This window comes from Convolutriloba macropyga, chromosome 6, assembly GCF_964194025.1.
Source record: "Convolutriloba macropyga chromosome 6, txConMacr16.3, whole genome shotgun sequence".
Classification (NCBI taxonomy): domain Eukaryota; kingdom Metazoa; phylum Xenacoelomorpha; order Acoela; family Convolutidae; genus Convolutriloba; species Convolutriloba macropyga.
This window is the reverse complement of record NC_134473.1, coordinates 73,719,765-73,745,817: the sequence shown is the minus strand read 5'-3', so window position 1 is coordinate 73,745,817 and position 26,053 is coordinate 73,719,765. Positions and strand designations below refer to the sequence as shown.

At 36.3% G+C, this 26,053-nt stretch overlaps 1 protein-coding gene across 1 annotated transcript in view; it reads right to left on the bottom strand.

The window, feature by feature from the left end:
* Positions 1-26,053, bottom strand: part of LOC142340605 (solute carrier family 41 member 3-like) — a 70,229-nt gene that overhangs the window by 8,799 nt on the left and 35,377 nt on the right. The window contains exons 5-10 of the mRNA XM_075391292.1: positions 22,356-22,507; positions 19,835-20,051; positions 11,917-11,988; positions 4,286-4,433; positions 3,386-3,664; positions 1,025-1,296 (exon numbers count right to left, since the gene is read on the bottom strand). Of these exons, the coding sequence (XP_075247407.1) occupies positions 1,025-1,296; positions 3,386-3,664; positions 4,286-4,433; positions 11,917-11,988; positions 19,835-20,051; positions 22,356-22,507 (1,140 nt within the window). The remainder of the gene's footprint in view (positions 1-1,024; positions 1,297-3,385; positions 3,665-4,285; positions 4,434-11,916; positions 11,989-19,834; positions 20,052-22,355; positions 22,508-26,053) is intronic.

Here is a 26,053-nt window from a genome sequence, read left to right as displayed (position 1 = left end):
CTTGACACCTAGGGCTGATAAAAATTAAAAAAATGTCAAAAATTTTCAAAGAAAATGAAAAAAATAGTATAGATTTGCGTTTTAGCAAGCGGTTGTTCGTCAGTAGCTAGCCACGGGGGAGGAGGTTGCACCGGGGGCTGATGGGGGAGGGTGGGGCAACAGTGGGGTGGGGGCAACAGCAAGGTGGGAGGGGGTGGGGGACAATAGTGCGGGGTGGGTCAGCAGTGGGGGTGTCTTCAACCTCTAAGAACCGCTCTTCAAACCATAAATATAAGTCTCCAAAACAGTTTGAGCTGAAACAGAGCTGAAAGGCTCTAAGAGCACTTAATGCCCGCTGGGCGCTACCTGTTATCCCGTTTTTGAGGACGAAAAGTCAAAAGCGTCAGACGAAAAATCGGTCAAGCGAAAAATCGCATTAGAAAAAGACCGACATGACTAATATAATTGCTACAAACTTCGTTTGAGAGCAATTAATAAATACGACTTCAAAATACAGTAGTAACTCAATGAGGGAAAAATCGGGAAACTTATTCTTGGTAGTGTAATAATTGTCCATCAAACAAAAATTGTAAGCTCTCAAACACACCACAGCTGACGTGCATTGGCGAAATTTCTCTCAAATGTCACCAAGGCAGTCACAAATAAAACCTCGGGACAGTGTATCAAAGCACAAAATGTGTCTGAAATCGCCAATCAACAGAATTCTATTTGATCCTAGTTTCAAAATTCTGCAGCACTGATTATATTGATGACCAGTCGGATTGTCAAATTCGTTTCAGACTTTATGCTTTTTTGACAAACTGAGTCGTTTTCTTAAATATCAACACATAATGGGGTTTTTGAAAGGAGAGGTGTCAAACTCTAGGAACCCCCCTTCACATCATGAGAATTTATAATGCTAAACCATATTTCATTTGATGTCAAATGATGATGTCTATGGATCGATCCCTCAACCTGCAGGTATCTAGCAAAAAGCATAGCACTAGCAAAAATGCCAACCAGCTAATAAAAAATTCAGACTTACTTGAGACCAAGTCTGTTCTGCATCCTCACAACTGGTACTCTCACTTTTGTGACCATTCCCTGAATCATCGCCGCTCTCATTACTCAGAGTCTTGTAGTGCATAGAGTTACCCCTGGAGTTGTGTGCATGAAGGTAAGTGCATATTCTGGATGCCTGGATGGCTACCAAGTTTCCACCGATGCCACAGATGACTGGACTGAAGGCTGCAAAGGTTTTAAAGCCCTTTTGAGCTTTGTCCAGAATGAGACCACCCATTGAGCTGATGACCATAGCTAGAAGCAAACAAAAAATTACGGTTCAACTGAGCACAAACTAGTAATAACAGCTGAAAAAAGGAACAAACTCCCAATGTTAATTAAAAATTGAATATCGGCAAATATTGGCTCCCACTAATCTCGTAAAGTTTTTACAAAAACTATACATAATTTTAAAAAAAACCTGTACAAAAATGATCAAACTTAAGAAAACCTTTTAATGGGTATTCAACATTTGAGCTATTACCATTTCTTTCATCCCCTCAACAACAATTGGTTATGCGTAAAAAGTAAACATAGCTGGCAAATTTCCAGAAAATAGCCGCTGTTGAAACGCTTGACGCACATTGGGAACAAACAAAGACAAAAAATTAAGAGATAAAATTTGACAGAATTTTTCTAAGTGTCAGAGTGTTCTTATTTGGTGTGTAAATTCTGCATAATTGGTTAAATTTTACAATTACACTTCATTCAGCTTCTAAACTGAAGGCTATTAAGTACAGATGCCAGCTAGCAAACGCTCGAATGAATTTTGATAACCTAAAGCATTATGACTTAATATTCGGGCTTCACATTTTTATCCCGTTTCTTTTGATTCTGCTCTATTGACTTTGATCGTATTCACTACATTACGTAATTCAATACGGGACAGAATTTAAACCCATTCAATTTAAACAGTGAGTGAAGTAAGTCAGAAGTCATAGTGAAAATAGTGACTTCTGTAAAACGAAAAACGTAATCAAAAGGAAAAGCGAATTAAAATAAAACATAGTCGGAAGGCTTCCGGAAACGACTCGGAGTACAAATTTGACTACCCTAACAAGCGTGATGAACCTCATAATTGATTATTTGAATCATTTGAAACAATATCAGGCAAATTAGCAATGCAATATTCGCTGACAACTGATAAAGAAACTGATAAAAATTTCATGACGAATTGCGGCTCCAAAACATCTACTGACAAAAACTCTTTGAAAAAGTTAGTTCACAATCAATAAACGACAGCAATTCACAGAAAAAACAACACAATAGATCATATAGAGAAAACCGAGTAAAGGAAAAAAATGAAGGACAATGTAGAAAAAACATTTTTTCGAAAAAAACATTTGAACAAAATTATCCACAAATGCTATTTCCCATCAATTATTTGGCAAATAAATTTTATCACTACTTCTGTTCAGGGACTTAACCAACAGCTGGTAAAAACTTACTAAAATACAAAAAAATGCAAAGAACGAAAAAATCCCGAAAAAAAACTAAAAAAAAAATGTATTGTCTATGTCAGTGATAAGTGCCCTCTCTGGCCTTCAATGGCATCTTTTAGGAGAAAAACCTACAAACATGGCTCCAAACTTTCGAAAACTTTAGCGATAAACTTAAAATGAGCAAAAACATACAAAAAATTTAAAAAGAGACAGAAACGGTCAAAAATTGATTAAATTTACTCAATTATCTTTCAAAAAACAACGAAAAAATCAGAAACAATTATATGGCCAGCTAACCAAAAACACCAAAAAAGTAAAAATGAACCACAGAACTCCCCAAACGCTAGAACAAATTGAACAAGAATACAAAAGCTGCTAAAAAAGCTTACAACATGGCAAAAATAACTCAAAAGTGAATCTATAACATCATTTTTTGATTCGGATGGTCAAAAAAGCATTCAGACGCACTATTACAAGTTTGGGTAAAAAAGTCAAACATATTTGACCGAAAAAGTTGCAGTTTAAACTAAAAAAAACTGCTCTGAAAATGCCGCACGTGATCAAAAAATTTCGCTCGCTTAACGAATTTTTTTCACACCTACCTTTTTCGCTCTCTCTCAAAAATATAGCTAGAACAGAAAACCACTGTCTCTTCTCTGTACTCTTCAGAAATTTGATCTAAGCAATTTGTTTTCACGCATTTCACTTCCTGTTTAATCAAATACACTCCAAAAAAATTACCGGTCAAAAAATAAGCTCCACCAATACTCCTCTTCTAATCGTAAAAAGGAGAGCGCCTAAATAACAGCCGTGAGAGGCTAACGGCGGCTATTGAACAATATGAAAGGAAAAATACGAAAAAAAAATCCAGAGGTCATATTAACACCGCGTGCTTGCTTCACCTGAAATGATAGGAACCCAGCTTTGTTTGATGACGTCACTGACTGAGGGGTTTCGATGACAGAGATGCATCCAAAGAGGGATAATGGCCACGATGAACAGAATGAAGCCAATCTGGACGTAGAACAGCTCCTCGATTGTCTCGTGGAAGAAGGAGGCCACGAATGCCAGAATGGAGATAGTGATGAGGTCACCCAGACTGGCTGCTACAGGAGTCGCAATGTTGTCCGGATTCAGATTCAGTTTGCGAGACATACACACCACTGCGATCATCAAAATACCTGAAAAGTGTTAAAATCGTCAAAGTAAACAAAATATTTAGTAGCATAATTTTTAGAAAGTATTATGCAGGGTTTTTCATATCAAATTTCGGGTCTTTCCCATTATAGCCCCCCTCATGAAAATATAGCCCCCTATTATGGTATATTTACCATGATTGGGGGAGGGGGGCTATAGGTTATCTGACCAATAAGTTGGGGGGGGGGGGCTATAATGGGAAAGACCCCAAATTTCAGAGCATGCCAAAAAGATTCTGAACTCAAGTTCTCTTTTTCATCAAACAGCGTTCCAAGAGTTCTCATGTTCTGAAGTGATATGATAATAAAGTAGAATTTCAGTGACAAGTAATAACCTTAACCGACCAACGTCGCACGAATTCCCAAATGACTGTAGAACGACAGGCGGATGCTTGATTTAATTGCCACCTGCTTCAGCCGGCTACGCAATATAGATCAAGCAAAACGAAAAAAGTCAAGAGCTGAAAAAGTCAGTTAACAAAGTAAAATTGCTCAGGCGAACATTTAGGAATAAAACGGTCATGCAAAAATTTTGGAAACACGGCAACAATTGTTTTTAATTTCGTTCGGGAGCACTTAATAAACATTTGAAAACTTGTTGCTTACTTAGTGTGATGTTGACGAGGATTGAGGTGATGACGGAGGAAGAGCAAAGCACGACAGCATTGTGCATTTGTAGAAAGTGCATACTTTGAGCCAATGCCAACATGTACGCTATCACAGCCGCCAACAGACCCACGACTGTCGACTGTAGCTAGAACAACCAAACATACAAACATAACCCACTAACCGACCAACCTTATAGTGTTAACCTCTAAGAACCGCCCTTCACGTCTCCAGAACAGTTTCTGTGAATCGCATAACTTGAGGCTAGTGAGCTGAAAGGCTCTAAGAGAACTTAATACCCACTGGGCGTTACCTGTTTATCCCGTTTTTGAGGACGAAAAGTCAAATGGGTCAGACGAAAAATCGCATGAAAAAAACAACAGGACTAAAATAATTGCTACAAACTTCGTTTGAGAGCAATTAAATATGAATGCTCAGAAGAGGGTGTCAGAACAAAATACACATGCCAAAACACAAAATGTGCCATAATAGCCAAGATATAACCAAAATTTTACCCTATTGTTAAAATTATCATATCGACTATTTAGCAAAATAATGCCTAAAGGCCAAAACTTAGAATATAAGAAAGTATAGTGTATTTACCAAGTTTTAAATGTAAGACTCGTTGACTTGCTCATGCCACACGGACGATGGTCATACTTCAGCGGCCCGTGAAGTTTGATATAAAACCATCTCAACCGAACACGAGATCACATTATCTCCTTCAATACGATACAAGATGCTTATACCAACTATTCTAATTGGTAACCGTATTGTCCAGCGAAAAGATCAAAAAAAAAATTAATAGAGTATAATGGCGCATCGGTTAAATTTTTTATCTAACCGCATAAGATAACTTCAGGCGTAGTAGTAAAAAGTTTCCCAAAATTTGCAAAAATTCTTGAATGTTTAGAATTTTAAACGTAAAAAATTGGAAAAAAAACGGTACTATTCTCGCACAAAACTATTCATTGCCAAAAAATGGTCGAACAAAAGCCAAGCACGCACGAAAAAGCGAACCGACGATGCACGAAAAATCATTTGATGGCCAGTTACAAGATTAAAAGAATGTCCCGATATTTGTTTCGTAAACAAAACGACACAAAATTTTGTGTCCATAAAAAACAAAAGGCCGTTAAAAAGTCCTAAAATACAATCTTACAAATTCTGTAATTTTTAAAACAATAGAAGGGAAAACAAGAAAAATGTTCATTTTTCTTTAAAGTTTTCCAGATTATAAGAGTTGCTAAATTGCAAACGCGCGTGTTGCAAATCCCACCAAATTATAAAATTAAAAGTCAACGCGTATCAAATGCTACTATAATATAACATAGCCGGCAGATTGCACGGAAATAACCGTAAATGACTCATCTACCCGAAGTTGAGAATGAAACAGTTAGTTTTCATTTCTAATTGTCAAAAAACTCTAAATTGAGTCGCAGTGTCCTTAGGTTCGATAACACTGGGAATTGGTAAATCAACTTCTAAATTGGGGGACAAAAAACTTAAAACTAATAACAATTATTAGCGTAATAAAAACCATAATTAAAAAAAAGAAAAACATTGTTAATTCCTTTGAGTATGAACTATAAAATACATAACATAGTTTAAAGGCAATGTAGTGTTAACAAGTATAAATGAAACAAACGTCACATATTGTGAAAGTTTAAAATTGTATTAAATTTACAATGTGTTAAAATATCGACAAATTAGGAGAGATGAATTACAATTTTGAGAAAAATTTTTTAAAATGCTAATTCTACTATTAACATTTTCGAGAAAAGAGAAAAGTTTAAAAAAGCTAATCCTCCAATTAACATTTCTTAGAAGAATAAATGACGCCCTAAAATGAAGTCAATTTAAGATTGAACTTGAAAGATTTGAGATAAGAATTCAATTCAGAAACCGTTGGGTCTTTTAGAAACTCATTCCAGACATCATTTTTATTGTAGTTTTGAGAGCCCGCTTTTTAGAGATATGCCGCCTCAAGGCGAGAGGTAAATCGTCATACCAGTCAATTGCTTTTTATGAAAAACAGTTTTGCAATATATTTGTTTTTTGGTTTGCTCCCAATGACAGCTTGTTTGTACGCTCATTCATTTTAGCACTTAGGGTGGCTAACTTGAGTTCATCGAAAGCTGGTAGATCTGCTTTTAGAAGCTTTATAAAATATATGATAACCCGATACTCTATGAGGTATTCTACTGGTAAAATTTTGTGTTTGATCATGAGATCAGTGGTCCTGTCAAATTTGGTTCTACTGAAACATGCCTTTATCCCACCCCCCCCCCCCCCAGTTCAGTTGTTTATTTAGAGTAACTCTAAGTGAACTTTTAAGACCTAAGAAAAGAACAATTGGGTAATGTAGATGACTTATAACAAGAGCGTTCAGCAGAGCAGATCTAGTTTTTTCTGGAAATATATTTTTGATGGAGTAAATGACCTTTTTGTGCCAACAGCCATTTTTCTTAGTACATTTTATTTCTTCATCGAAAGAAAGATTACAGTCAATATGAACTCCCAAGTATTTCAACTTTTTTCTCGAGAACTGTACATTCGTTAACAACTATTTCTTGGATTTTGTTCCTTTTAGGGGCTCCAAAAATAATGAATTCGGTTTTGCTTTCATTTACTTTTAACTCATTTTTCTTGAAAAAGAGAATGAGTTCAGCAATACATTTTTCACGATGTAATTTTGATTCAGAAATTGTTTTTCACGGCAAAAGATAAAAGTATCATTGTCGTACTGGATTATATTAGAATTCACATCAGTATCATCTTTCATATCATTTACATATATGTTGAAAGCAGTGAGCCTAGCACAGTACCTTGTGGTACTCCACGGTTAAGTGCTATCCAATTTGATTCATACTTCGAGAATTTGACTTTTTGAACACGGTTTTCCATATAAGATTTTAGAATTGTATTTGTTTGTTCACTAAAACCTAAAAGTTTAGTTTTGTGCATAAGAATAAGATGTGATATCGAATCAAAAGCTTTTAAGAGGTCTAAAAAAGCTCCTGTAACGATATTTTTTTATTGAGATCATATCTGATTTTTTCAGTGCAATATCAAAGACCATCTGTAGTTGACACTTTTTTCTATATCCTAACTGTGTTGTTGCAAGCAGTTTATTCTCCTCTAAATTTCTATATCCAAACTGTTGTTGCAAGCAGTTTATTCTTCTCTAAATAAGCTAATATTTGATCTCGATGAAAGATTTCGAAAATTTTAGCTAGAGCTCCAGTAAGCGAAATTGTTCGATAATTTATCGGATCTTGGGGATCCTCTTTATTTAAGAAAAGCAACACGTGGGCACGCTTAAGGTCGTCAGGAAAGAGTTGTTCAGTTAAGAATTGGTTAAACAAAAAACAGAGGCAAAACCCAAGCTGGAATGAGTGATGGACCCAACGGTTTTTTAACATTTAAATTGTTGAGTATATCAAATATCTCCTCGGTTGTAGTATACCTGAACATAAATTTGTTACTGTGGCGTGCCGTATTATTACAGAATTGATACTGTTGTTTTTTTAACCAAAATATTCACCTAACGCTGAAAATTTATAGTTGAGAAGATTGGCAATATCATTTCCATTGGTCAAAACCGTTCCAAAACTGTTTTTGAGTCTTGGTATTTCTGTCTGTGTTTTTTAACTGTTTCTGATTTCGTCGATAAAATTCCACCTTTCTCTTGCACTTTTTAAGTTTTGAATTACATCTAGCAGATGTTTTTCATTTTCCTGCTTCGAAGAATTTTTGATGTTATTATTTGATGCCTTTGCAAAATTTTACTGTATTTTTTGATATCCATTGTTGATGTAGCGTTAGTTTAGGCTTGCCATGGCGTGTGAAAACGGTCTTTTGTAGAGCATGCTTTTTAATTACCGTTTCCGATGACGAACGAAAGTTTTTATACAAGATTTCGGGATTTTCTGATAAATAAAATGATCTCCAATTTATCTTTCCACCATCTAGGGAAAAAGCATTTTTAGAATACTTTGTTTTATGAAACACATTTTTTGGATAGCTTTTTAATTTTTAACAGTTTCGCCAATTAAAGTAAGTGTGGCTAAGTGATCACTTTTGAGAATCGAGTCTAGTGTCTCGGAACTTAAAAAATTTTCGCATATAACATAGTCTATTAGCGCCTTCTTCCTTGATGTTTCTCTTGTTGCTAAAGTTGTATTTGAATTCAGTAAACCGTACGGCAAGATCTGAGTTTCTAGAAGATTTCTAATCATTGATATTAAAGTAATTAATGTTGTATTGACCTAGAAGAAATTTTTTTTATTTTCAGCCGCTGCTCTATCAAAACCCAGGGCTAGTTCCTCCAAAAAAAATTATCAGTTGTTTTTTGGACAATAGGCCAAATTTATCAACGCGAGCTTTTTGTTTATTTTACACTCTACGCAAACACTTTCAAAATGCTCGAGATCATTTCGTGCTTTTGGATGAAATTTTTTCGGAACGAACAAAAGAATACCACGGCCTTTCTTGAAGATCAGTACGTCGGTCGCATCTGAAGGACATTAAGTATTCTGAGTGTATCGACCAAAACGGAATAACGTTAACTGATTTCAACCACGTTTCTGAGAAGCCCGAAATACAACTGTCACTTAGGTCAGATAGAAAATTCTTAAGGAGCAACCTTTGTCCGAGCACGCTTTGACAATTTTGATGTAGAAACTTTACTTGATCGTCGTATTTTTTCATTAAGGCGGTAAACTGCGTGTAAATGAGAGAAGGCCCTGGGTTAAATTCTATTTTACCTCACAAGAACAAAAGAAATCTAATGACAACCAAGGAGTAAAGAAAATTCCTTAACAGGCAGGTAAAAATGATCTTCTTTTTTGGATACGCATTATTATTAGACATGCACGATGACATCCTCTCAGGACTTATTGGTGTAGTACTGAAGACCCAGTTCCTTTTTGATGTGATTACACACAAAATAAGAAGCAAAACAATGTGGAACTGAAGCTTCATTTTGAAACAACAAAAATAAAAGACAAACGAAACCAAAAATATTTAGCAAAACAATTATCTCGACTAGTATTGGCCTCTCATATAATTGTAACTCTGTATCCAATGATTGCGGTTTTTTTGGGTATTGATCCAGTTAATCCACTAAGTTTTTAAACAGTCAAAATACTAGTCCCCGGGCTTTAGCATTATTGATCGGAGTTTTTTTTTTACTTTGCCCTTTGACCTTAAACGTAATTGCCTCAATTTCCTAAACGAATTATAAATTCCATTCAGTTGAAACAGCGAGTGAGGCAGAAGTACGAATTCATGCCAGGAACACCAGTCAAAAATTTTTTTTACAAAGACTAGCCTTTGATGGCCGGTAAAGCACATGAACCAAGAGACACAAAAGAAAACAGAGCAGAAAAAAAATTTAATGAAAAAGATTTCTTGCTTCTTAATGTCAAAGACATTGAAACATGTTATAATATACTGAAATCTTTAAACACAATACAGTTAACGTTAAAACGCAAATAAATCTATTCATTTTTAACACAAAGGGACAAGTGACAAACACAAACAAGACTAGCGTCAAAAAAATGCTGCCGAACGACAGGCGAGACAATTTAATTCAGAGAGGGCTGTGGACTAGATCAATTTTAAGGATGCAAAAAGCTCCCGATTCAAACCACCGACCTCCGACAGAATAGACTAAAACATTAACCACTTGGCTATCAAGTCGTTGGGCTAGGTTATCTTTCAACTGCTGTTGTTTTAAGAGAAAATTAGGTCACGCTAAAATCAAGAAGTCAAGCGTGAAAAGGTCACTCGAGATGTGAAATAGAAAAAAATGATTCAGAAAAAAACGGTCAAGCACAAATTTTTCATTAAAAGACCCCCATGTTTACAACAATTGCTTCAAAATAATTTCATCGAGAGAAATTAAACATACTAACACAAATGCAGAAAATGCTTTTAAAAAAATGACAAAAGCGTTTCGGAAGAAAATGGTGTCCAAGCAAACCAACTATTAGCAGTAAAACAAAAAAATTAAATGCATCAAAAGTTGTCGCAATAGAAGTGCTTGTGAAATCGGCTATTATTGTGACTAAGCAAACAGACGACAGAGGGGATAACAACTAATGTCAAAACTAAAAAAAAACATGTCTTTTTAAACACAGAGCGGAATCTGTTTTAAAATTAACAAAAAAAAACGAAAATAATAGGCTACCTTTTGCCGTTTTAAAAACTCAATGGAAACTGTCATTAAAGCGACCAAATGCCAATACGCCAACAACATGAATTGCTGACAAAACCTAGAAGCATATTAATAATAAATGAAACAAACAATATCAAAGTTGAAAAAAGCCAGTAACAATTAACTGAAAACCTTAAATAGGTACATCTGTATTTTACTAAAAATCCAATGTGACATTCCTTTTTGAGACTTCGTGATGATACACAAAGAACAAAAACGGGAAAACCTTGAAAAATAACCAAAATAAAATATTAGCGTTTTTGAATGTTAAATAGTGTCGAGCCACAACACCGAAAATAATTTCTGAAAAAAAGGACCATTTAAACCTGACTTCAAATTCAAAGAACTGTCAATCACCAAACAAAACAAACCGACTAACCTGGGACGAATTTCTCTCGAACGACAGGCCAGGTTCGTGAAATGTTTATAATGCAGAAACTTCTGACTAGGGACGCGCTGGAACCCACGACCTCTTGGTTAAGAGTCGGTAAAATTTCCCACTACGCTATGTACTGTCTTCGCTCACACTTCGTTTTAGTTTGGCAACAGACTTAATTTCTCAGTGCACGCAATACAAAACACTAAAAAACTCAACAATTCAAGCGTGAAAAGGTCACCCCAAATCGAAAGAATTTTCTACAAAACGTTCGCGCAAAAATCTTGAATAAAAAGACACACACTTTTACAATTCACTTCAAGCTTCGTTCAAGAGTAAATAAAAAATTAGACCTACGGATGAATAGGAATGGGCTGGGGCAACCACTTAGAAAAAAACGATTAAAAAATCTGACAAAAAACAGTAAAAAATAATAGACAAATTGTCCCATGTGAAAACAAAAAACCAATAGCGAAAAAGCGCACACCCTTTCCTCGGTTAATTTTAAAATTACAGAAGAAACTTCATGTCGCATGACCTCTCGCATTTTGGCTCCACTTCCTGTTTCGGCGTGAAAAAATCCTACTCCAGTTTCACTATGACGACCAAAAATCATCATATGACTGAACAAATCACTAAAAAATACAACTCCTCACTAGAACACATTAAAATTCTTTGAATTGTAAAACAATTTGTTGAATTGCAAAAAATAGGGCCGCTATAATAGCCGCCTGAGATGAGGACAGCTAAATCATAAAAGTTTGTTAGATACATAATAGGGGAGGCTCTTAATTAACAAGGAGCATTTTCAAAAACTTTTAAAGCAGTTCACCGCAATTTCACCTCCAACTTTTTCAAAACGTGGTCTAGAATAATTAATTGATTTATCATTGAGCATGCATTGAGCATGGTCATTTCATAAGTCGTTTCAGGCATATAAAGCATTGAGCATGGTCATTTCATAAGTCGACGTCTAAATATGGGGAAATAACTTCTGTAGCTCAACTGGAATTCAATCATGGGCTCAGTTACCTGTGTAATTAGCATATTGTCAACAATGATGGTCCACAGACCACTTCTGGAATCCATCATGCCCAAGTTTGCCTGAAATATATCAGTTCACATACTCAGAACTCTTAAACTTTTAAAGCAAAATTGTGCCGTGTTTTTGATCAATTCAGCTAAGGTAACTTTCATGTTTTCATACATGTGTGCTCGAAAGCAAGACCGTGAGAAAAATGTCAACGATTTTGCGTCAACTGTTGTCGTTGTAGATGTCGCACAGAGCAGCAATTCGCGGGTAATTTTGGCGGGATACAGGCGCTTGTTGCCGTTTTTAACTGGTACCCTAGATTGCATTTGTATCATAATAATAATAGGTATATCAGCAGTAGTAGTGTGTGACTGCCTATCCACAACTTATTGTTGTGGCTAATTGTTGTGATTATAGTAAAATAAATCGAGCCTAGTTCAGCAGCTTTGTTGGGTGTATGAACGGGAAACTCAGTAGTTCATTACTGTATGAAAGTCGAAGCTCTTGTTTTTTTTGCTAAAATTCTTGATTTTTGCTAGTGAATTTTTATAGTCTTTCGCTAATTTTGTTTAAGTAATAATCAGCCTTTCATTAAATCTTCATTAATTTTCTTAAAAAAACATTGATTATAAGTTCTTGCGCTCTGCCCTTTCAAACTCCTGAATGCAGCAGCAACCGAGCACGTTCTCAGAGGCTTTAGCCTCTGGAACAGTTAAAAGGCAGACTAAAGTTAAAGCATCTTGAAAATGAAGATTATTCCACCCTTCAAGTGAGAGCACTTAAAGAACGCACAAACCTTTTAAAAAGCATCTAATGAAGCCCTGAGTAACATTCTATCGGCCTTCGATCCAGTAAACCGCCAAAAAAATACTTTCAAAAAAGTTGCACTACCATCAACGAAAAGCGACTTCACACAGTCACAGTCATAGCGCCTATTGAAGCCGCCAAAAACATGGACAGACTAAAAACGAACGGACTGAAACTAATGAACTGAACTAAGTTTCCGACGGCAGACGAATTCTGGCGTATGGACTATAACGGTTTCCCTAAACGTGTTATGCTGAGAATGAGTAACTTGCCGTATCTGCTTGACGACGATACTTTAATCGAGAAGCTTGAATTACCTCCAGACGTCGAGCCTATCAAACCTATTACACGAAAAAGAGAAACTGTCACAAGGCGATTTCTATACTGGCAAAGCATCAATGCTGTTAAATATACAGAACGAAGCAAACGAGAAGGAATTACGTGAATGTTCATTCAAGTCCGCTAGCGTAGAAAGGCAGTTTGAATGGTTAGATATACTTTTCAACGCTCACACGCCAGCGCTGCATAGCTGTACTTTTTGTGAAGCGGAGAATAAACAGCACATATGTCATAATATAGCTTGGTGCAGACTGAACAAAACCAAAAGAGCGGTTAACCAAGAACCGAACCAACGCGTATAACCAAACGAACAAAACTCGCCAAGGCGAAAATTGAACCAACACAGTACGAGAGGTGAACAAACATCACCAAGCCGAGAATCGAACCAGCGCAAGCAGAGATCACCAAGCCGGGAATCGAACCCGCGCGAAGAATCCCCTCACAATAACTTCGATCCCTTCACAATTGACGAAAGTGAAGCTTTCAGCACTCCTGAATCGAGTTCTGGAAGCCAGCGAGGATCGGGCGACGAGCGGCAAAAATAAACAACAACCAAATCTCACCAATAGAGGCTCCCAGCAGATACGAGGTTCTGCGGAAACCTAGTAACCTGGATAAGAATATAAATGAAAAAATAAACAAACTGAGCAAGACCATCCATCAATTATATAAGACAAAATCTCCAAATTATGTTTATGTTGAAATAATGGCTATCTTTGTTTCCTTTAACTGTCAGGGCTTAGGATCCCATTTAAAATTTTTAGAGCTTCTTTCCCAATTTAAGAACAAAACAAAAGAAACAAACTGTGTAATTGCCCTGCAAGAAACAAAAATAGAAAGGCTAAGTTCAAATCACCAGGCGATCTTAACACGTTACAAAATGCAATTCATTATTGAAACATCGGTAAAGAAATTGTGTGGGCTCCTATTACCTGTAGCTTACCACTGGAAAATAGATATAAATTTGGAACAGTTTACCTTAACCCCTCCTTTCCAAGTACAGAGACTATCAAACCCCTTTCTCAAAATATTGTATGGATAGGAGGAGATTTCAACACAATTAACCCTGCTGAGGCTACAGCTCAATTAAGGGCAGGGGAACGAAGGCTGAAAAGACACCAACAAATTAGTGATGCTTTTAATTCATTAGGATGCTTTGATGTTTTAAAACATCACAAAAAAATCTAATAATCTTGAGAAAAAGAACAAGAGAGAGTCTCCCGTTGATTACATACTCGACAACGAATGCAGCTTAGTTGAAAGTCTCATAAATATTAAAACATCTAAGTGATCATAACATACTGCAGCTAGACACATTAAATAAAAACCAGGAACCAAGTTACGTACAGAAGCGCTGGAATTAGGATATAACCTCATAAATAATCCTAAGAACTCTCTAGATATTTCTAGTGTAATTGAGATAAGCTTTAAGAATTTTAACCAGAATAAATATGATAACTGCAAAGCTAAGCTAAGAGATTGTCTAAGGTTTCTCGACATTAAAGATCAAAAACAGCGAAGGGATTTGTTGACACAAAACTTTGAAAGTGATAACATCCGAACAGCCGAGACTGAACGTATGAAAGCAAATTTTACTCCATAATTTTTTTTTGCTTAGATCTAAACTGCGGAGACTCAAAGGCATTCAAAAATCTTTTAACCGACTTCAACATTAATAAGAAAATATCCGCTATTCTAAACAACAACGGGGAAGTAACAGAGGATATTGACGAAATAATTATCCTATTCACTGATTCATATAGTATTCTGTACAGGAAACAAGCTCAGATACTTGAAAAGGTAGAGATGCATAACAAAATCATCCACCAGTTTTCTAAAACAAACAGTAAGGCAATCGGAAAAGCAAAAAAGCACTTCAATTCCGACGAATTTAGTGAACAAGAGGTTAGACATGCTATTGAGGAACTTAATAGCCATAGTACGTCTGGATCTGACGGTTTTATCTCTGACTTATATAAGAGAAACATTGATGCCTTTGCTCCAGAACTTACTAAACTCTGTAACTCAATTGCTGAAAATGAGAAAGTGCCAAACTCGTTTTGCATCTCTATTATAAAGATGCTACCTAAACTGAACTCAGTGTGTACTGTTGATAACTTGACCGATAAGCTTGCTTACTACCGATCTTAAAATTCTATCACACGTTCCTGCGTCTAAAATCAAAAAACCGTTAAACACTCATTTGCTTAAACACTCAAAAAAGAAACACCAATTTGCTTACCTCCCAAAACGCAGCATCGATACAGTCATTCCGCTAGCTCGGTTGGCTAAAAAAATTAGGCAGATCAAACTGCATGATCTCAATAGATATTAGTAAAGCCTTCAATAGACTTGGGAATATTTTCTGGAATTATTGAATGAGATAGGCTGCCCATCTATCCTGACGAAAACGATTGACAGCCTGTACAGGGAAACGAAAGCATGCATTGAATTAAATGACCATTTATCAAGTTTTACTCAAATTGAGAACGGTATAAGGCAAGGTTGTCCACTTTCTGCTCTCTTCATTCTAGGCATAGAACCGCTGCTTCAAGCTAAGCAATAGAAACATTCTTATATTTGCTAAAGAACTAGGGTTGGATAGGCTTTCAATCACGAAAGACTGCTGTAGTATCGATTATTTAAACAAGAACATCGACATTACAAATCTCTCGCAATCAAAGCTTTACCAAACTTTAACCCAGCACTCATAAGTTAATGGTCGAATTGAAGAAAGAGCTCACGCTTTTTGTGATACATTAGATCAAGAGTTTTCGAACACATTGATGTCCTTCGTCAAAAACATTTGGAAAATACAAAACATTGACACCACTAGATAAAAACGTCCTCGATCTGCTATTTTTGAAAAGTTACCGGGACAAACCAAAAAATGGTTGAAATATATTAGAACACACCCAATGCGGAAAATATTTCGAAACTTTTAAACAACTTTTCTTCGAATGTTCAACAGATGAAACAATTAGATTATAGTTATCCATGACTAATATAACCGAGCTAATTAAAAATAGGAATACGTTAGGACTAAAATACATAGTTGCCAAATTGATTTCGTCCTGGATTGAAGAGGAGAGCACCTATATGACTAAACTGTACTTTATTGTAAATATTGACTGATTATTTATAAATTTTGTACTGTTTCTGTTAATATGATTAACGTGTAATTAATTTTTGAAGCCTATCCACAACTTGCTTGTGGTGCGGCGACCTTTCTGCATCTACGCCGTGACGAGTGACATGCGGCCCCCGGGTTAGGGGGACCAGGAGGGGCATCGTCAACATCAGGTCAAAATCATCGTCAACTCATTGACGCCTCTACGCGGCAGAACTACGAGTGGCCAACCGCTCCCAGGATCCAAACACACTACACAGATTTTGCGTCAACTCATTTAACAGGTCGACAATTCTACTAGTTTTCTAGTTCATGTTTACTGTAGACTCCTCAATGAAAGCCACAGATCAAAAAAAAGTTCCTTGTTTTCCACTTTTTCTGTAATATGTCTACCGCCAAATATGGATCTATTCTGTTTCGCCGCCCAGTGTTTTTTATGACGGCCAGTTACAAATTATATGTTGTTATATAGCACGTTACTATGTAAGAAAAAAGCACGTGCGCCTGGGGGGTAATAAAAATTTATACTCATTAAGCTGGGGGGGACATAATAGATCCCCAAATACAAGTAATAAACTGCGAAAAATTGGGACATCATAGTTGAGGCTCACGATAAAATATTTGGATTTTTTCCGTTTGTGCCCCCCCCCCACCAAATTAGTGGGTGCATATTATTTGCACACCCCAGACGCACGTGCCATGTTTTTATACAGTGACTTACTATGTAATGGCACGTGCTTTTTATCTGGGGGCGCATAACGTACTGGGGGGGGGGCACAAACGGAAAAGATCCAACTACTTTTGCACTCATAATAACAGAAAGATGGTCAAACCGAAAACTGTTTAAAGTGTAGGTTCGAAAAGGTCTCACTACATTCCGTATTTGAGTCACTTGGGATGCTGTAAACAATATTTAAGATCCGATAGACAAAGAACTCTGGATCGAATATCAACAAACGTTGAAATTACGTGTGAATTCAATTTAAATAATGACTAACTGCAGTTGACAGCCTGGATGCCAGCGTCATTTCTAAATTTCCCTTCAGCCCAGCGAGCGCAGGCACCAAAATGAACAGTTCAGTTATGGACTGGAACACAGACCAGTTTTGCACTTTGTCCAGAAGACATCCGGCTGCAACAGTTCACAGACCAGCTATCACAAAGGGTATTACAATTTGGATAAATATACGCCAACAACGATATTCTAAACAACAACGGGAAAGTAACAGAGGATATTGACGAAATAATTATCCTATTCACTGATTCATATAGTATTCTGTACAGGAAACAAGCTCAGATACCTGAAAAGGTAGAGATGCAAAACAAAATCATCCACCAGTTTTCTAAAACAATCAGTAAGGCAATCGGAAAAGCAAAAAAGCACTTCAATTCCGAAGAATTTAGTGAACAAGAGGTTAGACATGCTATTGAGGAACTTAATAGCCATAGTGCGTCTGGATCTGACGGTTTTATCTCTGACTTATATAAGAGAAACATTGATTCCTTTGCTCCAGAACTTACTAAACTCTGTAACTCAATTGCTGAAAATGAGAAAGTGCCAAACTCGTTTTGCATCTCTATTATAAAGATGCTACCTAAACTGAACTCAGTGTGTACTGTTGATAACTTGACCGATAAGCTTGCTTACTACCGATCTTAAAATTCTATCACACGTTCCTGCATCTAAAATCAAAAAACCGTTAAACACTCATTTGCTTAAACACTAAAAAAACACCAATTTGCTTACCTCCCAAAACGCAGCATCAATACAGTCATTCCACTAGCTTGGTTGGCTAAAAAAAATTAGGCAGATCAAACTGCATGATCTCAATAGATTTTAGTAAAGCCTTCAATAGACGTGGGAATATTTTCTGGAATTATTGAATGAGATAGGCTGCCCATCTATCCTGACGAAAACGATTGACAGCCTGTACAGGGAAACGAAAGCATGCATTGAATTAAATGACCATTTATCAAGTTTTACTCAAATTGAGAACGGTATAAGGCAAGGTTGTCCACTTTCTGCTCTCTTCATTCTAGGCATAGAACCGCTGCTTCAAGCTAAGCAATAGAAACATTCTTATATTTGCTAAAGAACTAGGGTTGGATAGGCTTTCAATCACGAAAGACTGCTGTAGTATCGATTATTTAAACAAGAACATCGACATAACAAATCTCTCGCAATCAAAGCTTTACCAAACTTTAACCCAGCACTCATAAGTTAATGGTCGAATTGAAGAAAGAGCTCACGCTTTTTGTGATACATTAGATCAAGAGTTTTCGAACACATTGATGTCCTTCGTCAAAAACATTTGGAAAATACAAAACATTGACACCACTAGATAAAAACGTCCTCGATCTGCGATTTTTGAAAAATTACCGGGACAAACCAAAAAATGGTTGAAATATATTAGAACACACCCAATACGGAAAATATTTTGAAACTTTTAAACAACTTTTCTTCGAATGTTCAACAGATGAAACAATTAGATTATAGTTATCCATGACTTATATAACCGAGCTAATTAAAAATAGGAATACGTTCAGACTAAAATACATAGTTGCCAAATTGATTTCGTCCTGGGTTGAAGAGGAGAGCACCTATATGACTAAACTGTACTTTATTGTAAATATTGACTAATTATTTATAAATTTTGTACTGTTTCTGTTAATATGATTAACGTGTAATTAATTTTTGAAGCCTATCCACAACTTGCTTGTGGTGCGGCGACCTTTCTGCATCTACGCCGTGATGAGTGACATGCGGCCCCCGGATTAGGGGACCAGGAGGGGCATCGTCAACATCAGGTCAAAATCATCGTCAACTATTGACGCCTCTACGCGGCAGAACTACGAGTGGCCAACCGCTCCCAGGATCCATACACACTACACAGATTTTGCGTCAACTCATTTAACAGGTCGACAATTCTACTAGTTTTCTAGTTCATGTTTACTGTAGACTCCTCAATGAAATCCACAGATCAAAAAAAGTTCCTTGTTTTCCACTTTTTCTTTAATATTTCTACCGCCAAATATGGATCTATTCTGTTTCGCCGCCCAGTGTTTTTTATGACGCCCAGTTACAAATTATATGTTGTTATATAGCACGTTACTATGTAAGAAAATAGCACGTGCGACTGGGGGGTAATAAAAATTTATACTCACTAAGCTGGGGGGGACAGAAAAGATTCCCAAATACAAGTAAGAAACTGCGAAAAATTGGGACATCATAGTTGAGGCTCACGATAAAATATTTGGATTTTTTGCGTTTGTGCCCCCCCCCCCCCACCAGATTAGTGGGTGCATATTATTTGCACCCCCCAGGCGCACGTGCCATGTTTTTATACAGTGACTTACTATGTAATGGCACGTGCTTTTTATCTGGGGGCGCATAACGTACTGGGGGGGGGGGGGGGGGCACAAACGGAAAAGATCCAACTATTTTTGTACTCATAATAACCGAAAGATGTTCAAACCGAAAACTGTTTAAAGTGTAGGTTCGAAAAGGTCTCACTACATTCCGTATTTGAGTCACTTGGGATGCTGTAAACAATATTTAAGATCCGATAGACAAAGAACTCTGGATCGAATATCAACAAACGTTGAAATTACGTGTGAATTCAATTTAAATAATGACTAACTGCAGTTGACAGCCTGGATGCCAGCGTCATTTCTAAATTTCCCTTCAGCCCAGCGAGCGCAGGCACCAAAATGAACAGTTCAGTTATGGACTGGAACACAGACCAGTTTTGCACTTTGTCAAGAAGACACCCAGCAGCAACTGTTCCGAGGCCGGCTATCACAAAGGGTATTACAATTTGGATAAATATACGCCAGACTGCCTCCTCCGCTCCTCCTTCGAATATGTTTTTGACTCTATTTGAACCAATAAAATTCCCTTTCACAATTTAGAACTACCTATTGACGCATTTATTTTATGTACTAAACTTCGTTTCTCCCGCAAAAGTCAAAGCCAGAGTTCAAAAATTACTGTGCTGATCAGTGACTAACAAAAATGAAAACAGCTGTAAATTCTATTTCGGAATATAACCGTTTAATAATAAAGAAATTGATCTCAAAATTGATCAATATTGCGTACAGAAGCAGACTCAAAGTTTCTCACGAAAAAGACACAAAGTTTCTATATTTCCAACAACAGAACATATGAAGAACACTGTGAATTTGATGTATCTTTTACAAAATCTTCAAATTCACAAAAGCTGACAGAGTACTCAGGAGAAAAACACGAGTCCTCGCATAAATGCTGTTTTTGCTTTTAAGGAAATATGGCACACAATAATAATTTAAGTTAGGTACTGGAATTACTCAATTATGCGTCTCTCAAACAAAGCTTAAACAAAGATTTAATAAAACTGAAAACCATAGGTAAGATCAGCATAATAAAGTTTTCCGAAGTAATGCTCAATTTGTGACAAAATTTCCTAAGATTCCAATTTAGGATCTTCCCTTACGTTTCATTACGAGCGTCTACCGGTATCGAAAAAAAAAATCTTTACAAAGAACGTGACTGGGGCTTTCCTCTACCGATTTAAGTTCAATGCGATGGTAAACCGCTTAAATTTTAAAGTGGTTTCCACAAAGCAATTAAAAGCCTTAGAATGAAAAATAGAATCAAATAAATGTTAAAAGTAGATACGTTCGGCTGTAAGGGCAATTCACTAAATTTTAATCCATTTTGAAAGGAAGCAAATACCAGTCACTTACGATAAGCCTAACAAAGATTATCTACGTTTCCCAAACAGGCGGCAGATTCATCAATTTTGAAAACTAAAATGAGGGATTATTGTACAATTAATCTGCCGCTTAATTAGGGTCTTTTGTTTGTTCCCGTCTATTTCTTATCTTAAGCTTTCCTGTTTTGTGGATTAAGCTATTCCGTGCTGCTCCGTGGATTGCTACTCCGTGGATGTTATTCCATGGATTACAACTATTCCGTGCTACTTTGTCAACTCTAGTAATAATTTGGGGTTATTTCAGGACTATTCACTTAAACGCGAATGTGGCTTTTTTAAAAGTGATTATTGCTTCCAAGCGGTAAAAGCGCGATATTCGGTCCTGAAATTATGCGAACATAGCTGGAAGATTGCCAGAAAATAGCCGCAATAGCTTTGTAGATCTGCAGTCTCAAAAAATCAGTAAAAAAGACAGACCAAAAAAAATCGTCTTTTCATTAAGGCCGATATGTTATATTGATTAAAAATCTGTATAAGTTTTCGCTGCCTCTATTAGCTGCTCTCAAATAACCTTCATTTAGGGTGACACACACCCATTTGACCTTATCTCTGTAAATTAAAATAAATAAAATTCAACTTCAAAGTGAGGAAGTCATTTTTGAGAGTGAGGTAAGTCAAGTGTGACCAAAAATTTAATCACGCGAATAAACAAAAAAACTCGTTCAATTAAGAGCGAAAAATGACGTCACACACGCACTTCAGTTGAAATTGCATGAACGAATGAGCAAAAAGCAGATTTGAAGTGATTGTGACGTCATATGGTTGTAACAAAAGTAACAAAAATCGCGACGACGAAATAAAAAACCAAGAGAAGGCCAATAATAGCCCCAGCTATCGCTGTGCGGCTATTAAAACCTGACTGAATACGCCAAATTTGGCGGATTGCGCTACGTCAAACCTACTTTGCGGTCGAAAGCAGTTTTCACTTTTCAACTTCCAGTTTAGAAGTGAAAAACACTGACTGGAATTTCCATACAGTGCACCGCCTTTTGATCTGCGAAGTTTGTAAGTATGTTTCACACGCAATGTACTAACACAGTGAAAGGGAAATGTGGTAATAAAAACGAGTAAATTTACTCCAAATTTGGTACCTGTAGCCGCTCGTAATGTTGAAGTTCAGTAGTGGACAGATGCAAATAAGTAGCAACCCCTTTGTTTTATCGCTTCTATAAAATTTGAAGGTTGAAGGTTCCAGGTGACTTTCTTACGGTACCCCCCCCATACCCCCAATTTAGAACGCCATTTTGCAGCATACCCGTTTTATAACAAGACAATGTCTGCGAAGTTGACTTTGTTTAAAAGGTTGCTTATGAACAACAAAAAAATCTGTCAACTCTGGTTTTCTCTTAATTACATCACAGATAAAATTGGCCGACCGAATCTGAGAGTCAAAAACAGCTAGATTCCTGTCATTCTTGGCTGTTCTTCAGATAAGAACTTGACTCCTTTCGAAGATTTCATTCGTATGTTTTCGGCCTTCTGAGGTGAAATAGGCTGACCAATCAGAAGGAGCTTTGCTCTGCGACACCATTGGGCGATAAGATTGCAAGAAGCATCATCCTGATAGCAGAAAATTATAATCAAACTAATTTTTTTTTGCTAATTCGAAAAAAATTTAGCACATTTTTATTATGAGAGCGCGAATTCCGTGGGTTACTGTAATTGAGATTGGTAGGAGTCGTAAATAGAAACTATAATTGTTGACTACCGCAAAACAAAGGCCATGGACATAATAAATCTCGGAGAAAATTTAACTTTTTGCAGCAACTAATGACTAAGGAAAAAAGGTCCCGTTAAACTTTTTGGTTCCAAATTAGCCAGTTATTGATCAAATGTGCCTTGCTACCTTTCGAGAAAGTCTGAAATTTTGTTTTTCGACTCACGTGATGATTGCCAGCGTTGATTTCATTCGAAGAGCCCAACTTTTCAATCCCAACCAAAAACTTTCTTCCTGATAACAGTAGAACGAAAAGCTCAAAAATTGAGCCACCTTAAAAATTCTTTAAATAAGTACACAAGCAATCAATAGGGCGCTAAAAACCGAAGACTATAAGACAATACAGACAAGAAATGATTTAAACTGTGATGGAAGATCAAAAAGTGACGGCTCAGTAAATTTTCCATTGAAAGCGATTAATGTCCACACAAAATTACACACATCTCTCCACAGTAAATATTTATACATTGTTACTAACTATCGTGCTCCTATTTTATCGTAACTCAACCGTCCACTCACTTTAAATGACACTTTAAAGCCTTTCTCTCCGCTCTCTAACTTAAATAAGTACTTTTGATCGACAGAAACCGAAAAGGAAAAAGGGAAAACTGACATAAGACAGAAAATTGGATATTTTTAGATCTAAAATTACTCATTCGTGAATCGCTGGATCTTTTACGTTATTGCCCCCCCCCCCCAGGGGTGGGGGGTACAAATAATATACACCCACCAACAATATCTGAATAGTTCTACAGAAACAGTAGACTCCATTACAGAAACACTTTGATCTCATTCAATTAGGGATTATAGCGCCTCTTGAAATAAAGCGCCGTAAACAATGCATGAAATCTATTAATGATGAACTATTAAACGGAAAAATTAAATGATGAGTAAAAGCCGGGTTTCTTACAATACATCATATGTACCATTTGATAATAGACAAGTATTAATTTTTTTTTTTGGAGGGGGGGTCATTGTGTCAAAGAGAACTTAATATCTCATTTATTATTGATACCGCTTGTGAATTTTTATTCTACGAAACATGACATCAATTTTTAAATCTAGATAGCAAAAAAAATGACCGAGAAAACGTCAAATTACAGACACACTCACTTACGTCTAGACATTTGAGCACTGGGTTGAGAAACAACATGCAGAATGAAAACTTACATTTTATAAGAAAACTGAAAGGCAGTAACCGTGCTTTAGATTTAGAACTTGAGACGTTCTCAAGCGGAACAAGTACAAATAAACAACAAAATTACCTCAAAAACCACCAAAAACAAGACGTTAATTACGTTCAATCAAGAGTAAAAAAAACTCCGTTAAAATTGAGATGGACGAGCAATTTAAGCCCAAAGATTGCCGGATCCCAACTAAATCCACTACTAAAATCACTTCGATTTTCTGTTGAATTAGAATCACTATCAACTAAAAAGTGGCAATTAACGCAAGAAACTAAAGTTGAAGCTCGAGCGTGATTCATTTAAAATCCACGATCTCTGCAGTGCTAAATTCTACCCCGTCAGATTTTCAAAACTTGCAAGTTCGCGTTTCAATCAAGGTTACGTAATTCTAGCTAAGGTTACTTCAAAATTGTTGCTTGCATGTCGAACTGCAGCACTGTTCTACATTTATGCCACACTTTTTCAAAGATTTGGTCAAATTTACGTAACGTATAATTGGTTACACCAATTCAATCCTTAGTTCACATTCTGGAACAACCGATTAATAACGGACGAATTAATCTCAAAGACTTGCGAGGGCTCAATTTTTGTATCCTCAAAACAGCTCGAGAAAATGTGAAAGAGCGCAATTTGGATAACTAAAAACCATGAAGTCAAGCGTGAAATCAAGAAGTCGCTCGAAGATTCAAACCAGTCAAGCAAATATTTTGCATAAAATACACAGAAATCTATGAGAAGACAATTTTTTTTCAAAATCATTTCATTAATTTCCCTAATGGTCTTCAAAAATATTCGTTAATGCTTCAACATCTTGTTTAAGCTTATTTTTTGCAAATTGAAAAATCAATTTACAAACCCAACAAAAAAATATTTGGGAGCTTTCTGTTGAGCTATTTTTTCCGATTGATACATTTTGCGGAGAAATGCAAAAATGGCTCCATAAAAGCAATAGAAAACTGAATAAATTGCCAAGGAGACATCATCAAAATTTTGAACTCTCGACCAAAAAAATGAGATTGAAAGTTTTCAAAACATTTAGTTTTCCTTCGCTTTGAACGAAATAACTGAAAAACTTAAGAAAACTCAATTAATCCTTGAAAAAAAATTTAATTTTCCTTGTATATCGACAACCAATTAAGGCTAGATTTTTTTGCGAAAAGAACAGTCCTAAAAGCAAGAATTACATAACGTTATTGTCGAGCCATGGACTACGGGAAAAAACTAACAAAATGTAGGGTGAGAAAACTACACAACTCTTTAACAGTCACCCGGCCTTTCCACTAAACGTTTACAGAAAATTATTCTTCAAATACCTATAAATGCCTCGGGCCAAAAATATAATTCTCATTTACTAAGAATTTCAAAAAATTAACTCTCAGGGCAACAAAAATGGAGTCCACCATATCGATAAGAGGTATCAGCGAAAACGGAAAAATCGAATCTTTGACAATTTGTCTAATAAAGGCTATCACAACTCGCGAATGAGAAATGAAACAGCAAAAAAACAAAATAAATCATTTTTTATTTGAAGCCACTAATTAATAACAAACAGTGGTACAATTGTTTCTAAATAATTGTCTGACTGGATGAGCTCGATCTGCAATATTTGATCACCCCTTTTCCGAGTTAAATAAAAAACAAACATAACTGATCAACACCGCGCGAATTGTTGTCAAACAACGGACCGAAAGTTGGCTTTGTCAGTAGCTAGTGGGGTTTAGGTATGATAACTTAAACTTAAATGCGAGAGCCAGAAACAAGTGAAAAATTAGGGTAGATGAGTGAGAGGGGGCCAAACCGATAAAAAATGTCCATCACACCATATTCCAAGTCTTCTCAGGAGATTCGATGATTTTTACACTTATCGCCTTGTAAAGCTCTAAGGAAACACCATCCACTAACATCGGAAGAATTCCGCTCAAACGACAAGTCGGTGCTCGAATCTATCACAGCCTGCTTCGGTAGCAGCCTGAGGAGGGTAGTAACTAAATGAACTACAGGGGCTTTCAAGTGACATCATTAGAGGTTATTATATACAACAATAACCACTAACAGAACTCAGCATAAAAAATGACCAATTTCGGCTTTTCAGTTGACTTTTAGTAGTGACTGCTGCCACTTAAGTTCAGCTGCGAACACTTGTGAGAGAGAAATTTAGATCACGCAAAATGAAAAAGTCAAAGGCGTAAAGTTTGTTTGAAG